This window comes from Zerene cesonia, chromosome 17 (genome assembly GCF_012273895.1).
Source record: "Zerene cesonia ecotype Mississippi chromosome 17, Zerene_cesonia_1.1, whole genome shotgun sequence".
NCBI classification, from domain to species: Eukaryota; Metazoa; Arthropoda; class Insecta; order Lepidoptera; family Pieridae; genus Zerene; species Zerene cesonia.
The window spans coordinates 2,897,628-2,908,028 of NC_052118.1; the positions used below are offsets into that span (position 1 = coordinate 2,897,628).

At 33.1% G+C, this 10,401-nt stretch overlaps 2 protein-coding genes across 2 annotated transcripts; one reads left to right on the forward strand and one right to left on the reverse strand.

Moving 5' to 3' along the window:
• The first annotated feature begins 2,213 nt into the window (after positions 1-2,213).
• LOC119833587 (lysosomal acid glucosylceramidase-like) lies at positions 2,214-9,423 on the forward strand. The gene is made up of 13 exons (XM_038357657.1): positions 2,214-2,324; positions 2,544-2,623; positions 3,009-3,142; positions 3,666-3,762; positions 4,383-4,524; positions 4,827-4,983; positions 5,303-5,463; positions 6,009-6,132; positions 6,569-6,682; positions 7,444-7,585; positions 7,891-7,970; positions 8,357-8,643; positions 9,298-9,423. The coding sequence occupies exons 2-13, from the start codon at positions 2,554-2,556 to the stop codon at positions 9,398-9,400; spliced, it is 1,611 nt and encodes a 536-aa protein (XP_038213585.1). The 5' UTR covers positions 2,214-2,324; positions 2,544-2,553; the 3' UTR covers positions 9,401-9,423.
• On the reverse strand, positions 9,418-10,369 carry LOC119833588 (mitochondrial inner membrane protease subunit 1). The gene is made up of 2 exons (XM_038357658.1): positions 9,927-10,369; positions 9,418-9,850 (listed from the first exon to the last, which is right to left on the reverse strand). The coding sequence occupies exons 1-2, from the start codon at positions 10,032-10,034 to the stop codon at positions 9,494-9,496; spliced, it is 465 nt and encodes a 154-aa protein (XP_038213586.1). The 5' UTR covers positions 10,035-10,369; the 3' UTR covers positions 9,418-9,493.
• Positions 10,370-10,401: the final 32 nt, after the last annotated feature.

Below are 10,401 nucleotides of genomic sequence, written 5' to 3' on the forward strand. Positions count from 1 at the left end.
TGTTGTGTTGTTATTTGAAATTACCTTTTCCTAGGAGTTTATTGAGTATTGGAGAATGATTTTATTTATAGTGTGATTCATACAGTCCTAGATAAATTAACTAGCTAGCTAGTAGATACCTGTAAATGGAAATATTATATATTACCTTATAAATATTATATAAATATAACCTATTGCGTGGCCGCACTTTAAACAGCAATAGCATATTCTGGTGGTGCCACCTATGTTGGTTTTCCCTTATTAGGCAATAAATGTATTTACCAAATTCATTCATGAATTGCTTAGTATGCATCTTGATATATTTTCCATGAATATTATGGATGAACAAATACATAATAAGTACTATTTAAAACTAATAAATGAAAAACTATAGATTTTTAAGAATTTGTGGAAACTCTAATTAGACAATATGTCGATTGTGAGGTTCAGACAATGCCGAATGGCTAAGTAGTTGATGATGAAATAATGCTAAGTTATATTTTTTACTTACAAAATAAGATTAGAATGAAATCCAACCTTTTGCCTCTTTACATTACTGGACGAAAACCTGAAATTTTAAATGCAGTATAATAAATTTACAGAGGCACAGATACTACATTATTAATATAACGTACAAATAAAATATTTTTATTACAATTTATTGGGATACATGTCTTAAATGGTAACCCAATTGAATATCTATCGAAAAAATAAAACGTGTTTTAAATCTTATATAGCCAAAATAATCTTATTACAAAACACAATAATACTGTTTTTAAGAAGAAAAAGATCCATGTTGTTTCACCAATTTTTCGCTCACTCCAGTTTACACTCAAAACACAGAAACCCACCATTGCACATAACACGAAATGTATTAACTATGTCTCCAGAACCACTTAAAAGGCACGGAATCACCACAAAGTCAGAAAATCTCACAAGAGCGAACGTCAAAACACTTTAAAAACCCGCCAAGCCAATAAGGACAAAGTAAATCTTTTGTCTTTGCTATGTAGGTACGTAAGGAACCAATTCCACTCTAAAAATCGTAGCCCTTCAATGGTCCCATCTGTAGGTACTATATTTACTTCCTAACTTAGTGAAAACTGGAAAGTATTGACTGTGTTAGAAGTGGCCCGTGTGTAACCTGGTTACGACGCTAGTTTTAATAAAGTAAGTAAACAAAGATCGTAGTTTTTATCTTCTAAATACAAAAACAACAATGGAATATTCAAACTAAGTAGTACCTATGTCCTCCAATAGCTGGAATTTTATCATATTATTAAAATGTAATTATCCATCATTTATATTGATTACATATTGTTTCAATTAGATAATGTCTACAGAAAATGACTGAGCAGTAATTACATGCGAAGCATTGTTTTTCCTCAATATCAATACTTTTTAATATTATTAACAATACTCTGTCCAGCCAGGGTTCAATTACCTCTCTAGACGTTAGGTACTATTTTCTCAAGCAACATTTTAATCAATTTTCTATATCTACATAACCGCCTCTGTCTTTGGCAGTGATAATATATAAGTAGTAGCCAAGGAGCCCTGGATTTGAATCAACATGGGGACTTAAAAATATAGTTACTATCATCATCATATATGTTCCCACTGCTGGGACACGGCCTCCTGTGAAGGTTTAGGCCAAAGGTATACATTAGGTATATTATGGGTATATCGCATAATATACCTAATGTATACCTTTTTTTAATCTTACCCACTAAAACCTCCTCGGTGACCAAACTCAAAGCATGGTAGAAGAGACTCAGTGATCTCGTATGGAATGTGATTTATAGATAGGTATAGACACCCACTTATGATAGAATTAATGCAAAAAAGACAATCGAAATTAAAAGAAAATATTTAAAACACAATTTTACATAGATATTTACATAATTATCATCCCTCCTATGACGATTCAGGCTATAATCCACCACGCTGGCCAAGTGCTGGTTGGCAGATGTCACATGTCGTGGAACTTTTTTCATTCTCGGACATGCCGGTTTCGTCACGATGTTTTCCTTGACCGTTTCGAGCAGCAATGGTCTCGAACCCCCGACTTATCGATTTTGAAGTACGAGGTCCTCAGCACTGAACCACCAATAAATGTGTATTCTTAATAAATAATATACTGATATCTGAAATGTTGAGATGATTAAAAATATAAACGAGATACGGAACCTTATTGTATCACAATGACTTATTATTACATCAAATTGATAACATTTATAAAGATTTTGGGCGAGACGACCGAGAAAAATAAAATGTTTTAGTATATGGGGGGGCTAGCGAACGATTGAGACTGCTTACTAAACAGCTTAAGCGTCTTACTTACGGTAAGGAAAATAATTTAAAATTCTTTATTGGTATATCTTTAATCTTTTATTAATAAGATATAAATTATTATTATGGGCAGTCTATATGAATATGTTTTCATAATATATATATATGAAACGTGTGAGAGAAAAACAAACTACCTCGTGATTAATAAATATGTGAAAGTGGTAAACTAGTTATCGTAATGCCGATATCGATATGTTTTTTTTTGTTACCAGCATAAGCAGAATGTGGAAATCTCAAAATACATCTCTATTTCTTGTTGCCTTAATTTACACTGTTGCCATCGCGAAATGTGGTAAGTAAATGAGTGTTTTTTAACTATTAATTAATCTGTGATTAGGTATTTATCATGTGTGTATGAAATTATAAACACGGAGACAACACCTTTTGTAATGCAAAATTACGCATATATAAATAATGTAGGAAAACACGTCTCATATAGAAATATAAAGGAACGCAACTATGCTCTTATAAAAATTATTGGTGTTTATTTTGTGGTTATAAGATTCAATCAAAGAAGTAAATAATCCAGTAATATTCTTTGCTTTTATTCAAACGATTATCAATCTTGATAAAGCGATTTCTTGACTAGTGTCTTATAGTTAGCTTCCATGTGCTATTTGGTTAATTTGATATTCAAAATTAATAGATATTATTACTTATAACACAAAATCTTTCAGATTTACCGTGTGCGGCGCGAGATGTAGGTATCGAAGGGAGGTCGATAGTATGCGTGTGCAATGCCACTTATTGTGACACTGTCACTCGTAGCCCGCCTGCTGTGGGGTCCTATGTGGTGTACACGACAAGTAAAGTTAGTAATTAAATGAAATAGTATCTTAATGATATGGCAGCAATTCTCTGCATATTCGATTAGCAGATTATCCTATTGAGAGCAAACAATGCGATCGTATTTGTGCTCTTTTTATGTCTAACGTCTGTTTACACTTACCTGAACTATTAACTAAAGATGTTGCATATTAACTATATTAGATTCTTACTATTACCACAGATAACATAATACTATAGCTATAACATATCGCACACTCAGGCAAAGACTGTCAAACACCAAAAAAGGATTTTTTGAGAAATGGCCTGTAACGCCATAATATCCTTACTACCATTAGGCATACAAAAATAGACTTTAGGTAATCCACAATATACATTTTATGTTTGCCATAACAAGACAAATGTGAAACCTACAGAAAGAAACTAGTTTTACGTGGTGAAAGTTTATTTTCTTAGTGAACCATAAAAATGAATAAACCAAGTAAGTACTTAAAAGATGGGAAGAGGAAGTGGCTATGTCTCCTTTAATCCTTGTTTAAACATTTCAGTCCGGTAAACGTTTCGAAAAACATTCAGGGATCATATCAAGATCTAATAATGGAAAATATGATGACGAGACGCAAGAAACAAATAATGGAAATCAAAGTAAGTAAAGGGTGCCTACCTACTCCAAAGACTATGGCTCGTTTAGGTGTATATCTACATATTTTAATTTGTAGGTATATACCTAAACGAGCGATCGTTCTGGAGGATTTTAAAAGAGCAGTTATAGAATAGAGAAAGTAACTACAGGATGTCCAATAGGTAGCACGATCAATTTAAAGTTAAATATGCATGGATGAATCACCTATCGAATAGTATACAAAATATAATATATCTAGTTACAATTTTCGAGGTGTTGTATACAAACATCCATTGGGGTTTGGGATGTATGTAACGTTTTTAAAAAAGGAATATTACCCGTTATTGTAAAGCTCAGTTACCCATAGTTAATATGGCTAGTTGACCTTAAATATAGCATCCTTCCAAACAAAATACCTTTATCATATATTATTGTTATCTATAATTTATTATCACGAAAACAGTGCCCTTCAAAGGCATTTTTTATACGTCACTTTTGTTTTAGACGTCATAATCGAGTATTTATCGTTGTCCATCTTTTATAGCACGTGCAACACTTAAGATATTGCCCACGTACCTAATTGTGATATCTTTAATCCGATATTATTGTGGAATTTCCTATTATTCTGACTAATTGATTTTAGGAAGTATATGGACAAGTGTTACACTGAATTTGCACCCAAGTTACCAACATCAAACTATTCAAGGTTTTGGTGGCTCTGTCACTGATGCAGCCGGTTATAATTGGAATAAGTTGTCTCACACGACTAAATCTTCATTAATAAGGTAAACAACAATTTTACACTAGCTAAAAAAAATATGGGTTCGTTTTAGTGCAGCATCTTTGGAATTCAAAATCATTATATTTCAAAAAAATAAAAACAACTTGAAACGTACGTATTAAATCTTAAATATATTTGTTACTAATTAACTGTAACTGTGCAAAATAAAATTATCAGTAAATGTCTTAAAAGATCATGAAACAAATAAATAACTAATTAATTAATAGAATCCTTTCGGTTTGAAGTACGTATGTATATATTTATACCTATTAGAAAGAGTCGGATATTAAGAAAACTTATTTTTAGGTCGTACTTTAGTGAAGAAGGTTTGGAGTATAATATAATACGTACACCCATCGGCGGCTCCGACTTCTCTACGCATCCTTACACCTATAATGAGTATCCATGGAACGATTCTGCCTTAACTAACTTCACATTCTCATATGAAGACATATTCCTTAAGGTAATATATATCGTCTTGGTGAACAATATTCTCATGCTTGCTTATAAAGTCGGATGCCGGATAGTACAAAGTTGGCATCAAATTTTTTATTCAGAAGATGTCATATGCATTCATAAATATGGAATGTTATATAGAAAAAAATGTATTCGTATTTTATTAAAAATCTGGATAAAATCGGATTCTCACATAAGAGATCTAAAACTAAACGTTTTACTTCAATTTATTCTGTTTCACATTTCTTGTGTATTAAAAGAGAATCGATATAAATCAACTATACCAACCTGTATTTTTTAATCAAATCAAAGTTATTTCCAAATAGGTTCCGATGATTAAAAACATCCAATCCGTAGCAAAAGAAGAGGTTAAAGTGATGGCGTCTACATGGTCTCCACCAGTTTGGATGAAGACGAATGAAAGGATAACCGGCTACGGTCAGATTAAACCGGAGCATTACCAGACTTATGCAGATTATCATATTCGGTATATGATTAACACAAATAATTAATTTTTAGCCGTCAGATTACGAAAATGTGATTATTGATATTAACTCTAAGATTAACTAGAGCAATATCAACACGTGACTTCTTTAAAAAATATTCATGGCGATTTTAGTCATCTTAGTACTCCTTATAATCTTTTTTTATGCCATAGGCTGCTGCATTGCTGAGCTGGTAGTTTGTTTGATGGTAAGCGATCACCACCGCCCATGCATACTCGCAGAGGTAGATGGGTAGTAGGTGCAAAAGGATAAAGAAAGGATGGACGACTGGATTAACGAGGGCTGGGAAGCATGAGGGAAAGAAAACCGGCCTTCCAAATATTTTTTTTTTCAGACTTTTATCTTGTAAGCGACACGGTTTCAAACAATTTGTATGCTATTCGTAAAACAGCGTCAGCATTACATATAACGATTTAATATTTAAACCGAAGATTTATCATAAAGTTATACTATATGTTACATTTAGGTCAAAATTAGATCAAATTAAAATAAACTGAGGTTTTATACGTTCATAATATGCATTCAGGTTTATGGAATTATACAAGCAAGCAGAAATAGACATTTGGGCGATCACCACAACCAACGAGCCCATAAATGGCATCCTACCAATCGTTCGATTTAATTCCTTGGGCTGGTTTGCAGCTGATTTGGTAAATATATTGAAGCTATTTATTAGGTTGTTTTAATTTCTGCCTAAACCATAGAAAATATAATACTATACGAGTAGGTTACATAACCTTTGACCTAACGTCCAAATATAGGGTGAAACGGTGAAAGTTGGATTGATGAATAAATGAGTACCTACTAGGTACTAATGTGTGTTGCCATGCCGTATTAGGAGAATTTATTATTTTAAGTTTATATTCAAACTTGAATTACTATTGATAAACGTTGATTAGTCTCCAACCTACATGATTTTGAAAAACAACCCACAGAAACGTCCGAACGAAAAGTCCCACAACCAATTTACAGAAAGTTGTTGCCTTAGACAATCCCACAAATTTGTGAGAGTACACCTTTCATCTGGCACTCAATAACTTTTATAATATTATAATTTTACTATCATAAACGTTATTAATATTTCAGGGTCGATGGGTGGGTGCAAATCTGGGACCAACTATTCGAAACTCCCGATTCAATAAAACGTTAATATTTGCAGTGGATGATCAGCGATACCTTTTACACTGGTACCTCAGTGGTGTAAGTACCTAATATATATCTTCATGATACCTACTATATTCTATACTAGCTGCAACACGCGGCGACTCACAAATAACCTATGTGTTAATGCAAACTATAACCTATCTCTGTACCAAATTTTATACAGATTCGATAAGCTGTATAAGCTATTACGAAAGAGTAACAAACATCCGAATATCATACATCACTCCATTCGGCCATAATTCCAAACACTCCCGTTTATAACATTAGTAGGATTAGTAGGATTAAGAGTGCATAATCTACGATGAGAGCTTGCAATTTTGAAATGAGATACGTTGTCTTGACTGAATAAATTTTAGCCATTAATCACTACATAGTATAAAACAAAGTCGCTTTCTCTGTCCCTTTTCCTTATATATGCTTAAATCTATAAAACTACGCAATGGATTTTGATGGGGGTTGTTTTTTAATAGAAGACTGATTCAAGAGGAAGGTTTATATGTATAACAACATCTATTAAACTACTCTGAATTAACGCGTGCGAAGCCGCGGGCAATAGCTAGTAATATATATTTTATAAATTGACTGCAGGAATAGTATTACTTTCCGATCACACCTTCGCGGATAAGTTCACGCATACCTATGAATTAAACTTACAAACCCATTAACATGAAGCCAACATTAATCCTGAAGTCAAATCAACTTCAAGATATATTTTGATTGACATTGGATCAGACAACACACACATAAAATGTGTACAATTTACTCTATATGTTGCTTGAAAAAAATGACACTCACAGATGGAAAGAGGAGACAAAAATTCACTGAACTTCGTCGATGGTATCGCTGTTCATTACTACGGCAATTTTGTGCCCCCGACAATCTTAGAGGATTTGCACAGGAGATATAATAAAATAATGATAGCCACAGAAGCATGCGAGGGTGAGTTCATATTTGACTCTGTATCATCAAGCATTTCTCTTCCTCTCTAGTCTCTTTAATTAGAAGATTTTTTGTCAGTATAGACAAAATCTTGCTACATTGTGTAACTATATACAGGAGGTATTTACACAAACGCAAGTAACATCAACAACCATACAAGCGCTAAAAAAAAAAAATTAACACTCAATCTGCGCTATGGGCATTTGCGCATTTCTGAAACTAGGGTAAATTTTTGTTTTAACAGAAAAGTACCTACCTCTATAAAGATTCAGACGTAACATTTAATTTTGCTTTAAATTACATAGGTCCGATGCCGTGGCATCCGATGAAAGTTAAGATTGGATCTTGGGAACGTGCTCAACGCTATGCAAAATATATTTTGGAGGCGAGTATTAAAACACAACACAATAATGAAGAGTTAAAAAGAATATAAATTTTTTTAATCACGAGGCGGGATTCGAATGCCAAACGCCAAACCGTAGGCTTGTTAAAAAGACGCGTCACGCAGGTTCGAATCCCGAAAATTTATATAATCAAGCATTTCAATGCTGTAAAAACAAAAATTAATATGAATTTTTTTCCTAATCAAATAAAATCCTTTTCCTTTTCCACAATTTCGTTTCGACTACTGAACTAAACAATTAAACAATTTAATCAATGCAATTATTTAATCCATGCAATTATGAAATAATGCGATATCATAAAAAATGAATATACCTACACCCTTCTTGTAATACGGCTCAGATTTAAAAAACTATCAAATTGATACAGGATCTTAACCATTACATGGCTGGTTGGATAGATTGGAATCTCTGTTTGGATGAAAACGGTGGACCAAATTGGGCAGAAAACTTTGTAGATGCTCCGATCCTGGTGTATCCCGAAAGAGATGAATTTATTAAACAACCAATGTTTTATGCTATGGGACATTTCTCCAAGTTCATTCCGAGAGGTTCTAGACGTATCTCAGTAACGAATAGCATTTTAAGTTTTGGACGAATAGATAATGCTGCTTTTATCACGCCACAAGGAAATATAGTATTAGTCCTTCATAATATGTAAGTAATCCTATCCCCCTAAAATATAAAATTAATTTACGTATATTAATGTACAAACATTTATATTTTGTAAACAGTATAAAAATTATAGTTTCTACGAGCCACCACTGCTTTTCTAAGCAGTGGTGGCTCAGTGGTGAGAGCCTCGGACTTCAAAATCGATAAGTCGAGGTTCGAGACCGGGTCGAGCTTGCAGTTTTCAATTTATCTGCACATGTGGATAACATCACTACTGCTTAAAACGGTGAAGGATAACATCGTAAGAAAACCGGCATGTCCAAGTATCAAAAGTTCGACATGTGACATTTGCCAACCCGCACTTGGCCAGTGTGGTGGATTATGGCTTAAACCCTCATAGGAGGCTTGAGTCCCAGCAGTGGGAGCATATATGGGCTGATGATAATGATAAAAATTATAAAACATCTTCATCCTTATTAACTGAAATTAGAGTCACTGGAATAACTAATAAACATATAATTTTATAAAATGGCTTCTATTAAGCATGCCTTAAACAAAATTATTCATGTTTTGAATAATGTTTAATACTATTTATTATATTTGTTAAAAGGTGATGATAAGAATAGATGGAATAATGAATATTTTTACATGATGTATAGCTATAATTGAAATATTAAAAATTGTTTTGCATTTCAGAAACACAAGTGACTTGAATGTATCAATCAGAATAAACAACCAACACATTGATCTGGTTGCTGAAGCTGAATCTATTAAAACTGTAGAAATTAATCCAAACTAAGTTAAAATAAATGAAAATGTATTTATGTGTATTTTATTTCTATATGTACAATATCTCATAACATAAATTGTCCACATAAACTATTACAGATCACTAATATTCAGTTAAAGTACTAATTTTGTCTAATGGCCACACTCGACACACCACTCTGCTCCGGATGAGGCCCTGTGGGACAGGGCCATAGACGCGAGAGTCAGAAGAATTGCCAGAGTTGTCTCCTTCTAACCACACATGTCCCCGGGGTACATACTCAGTCCGTCTAGGAAAGTGCCCCCTCACTTTGTCTCCAGGCAAACCTGTTATTCTCTTACATATATTTTGATTTGGATTTGTGGGACTCTTAGCTATAACAATGTCACCCCGACGAAGTCTTTGCATTCTAGGTGTTATGTGTTCTGTGAACAGTATATTATTTGATTCCAACGTAGGTTCCATTGAGGGTCCAGAGCACTAAAAATAAGCATACATAATATTAATAATATAAATACTTATTGTGAAGAATATATAAAGTTTTACACGTACATACCATTACAAAATCTCCAACATATTCAAAAGTACAATGTGTAAAACAAGCGTACTGTATGACATAACCGGCGAACCCCAATGTTTTTCCTATCAACTTTGAGAAACCCATCACGAAACGACCTCTCGAGGATGAGCTCTTATAATTTTTCGCATGTTACGAAATAGTTACACGATTCATCATTTGTCATTATTTATTATTTATCAAATAAACTATTTGGTTATTTACAATTGTCAGTTAGAATAAGCCTTCAAATTCATTTCGTTATGCACAAGTTACGTGCTATCACACGTAACTATATCGCTTTAGGATTCTATTTTTATTTAATTTTTCTCATTGCCAAAACCCAAAAGCAATCAATTCACTTAGTATCAAATATAAAATTTAGAGTCGTCGAAATATAAAACTCAAAACTCAAAAGTCACAGACTACAGCTCACAAGACACAATTACCACAGATGTGTATTACTTGCCTACTC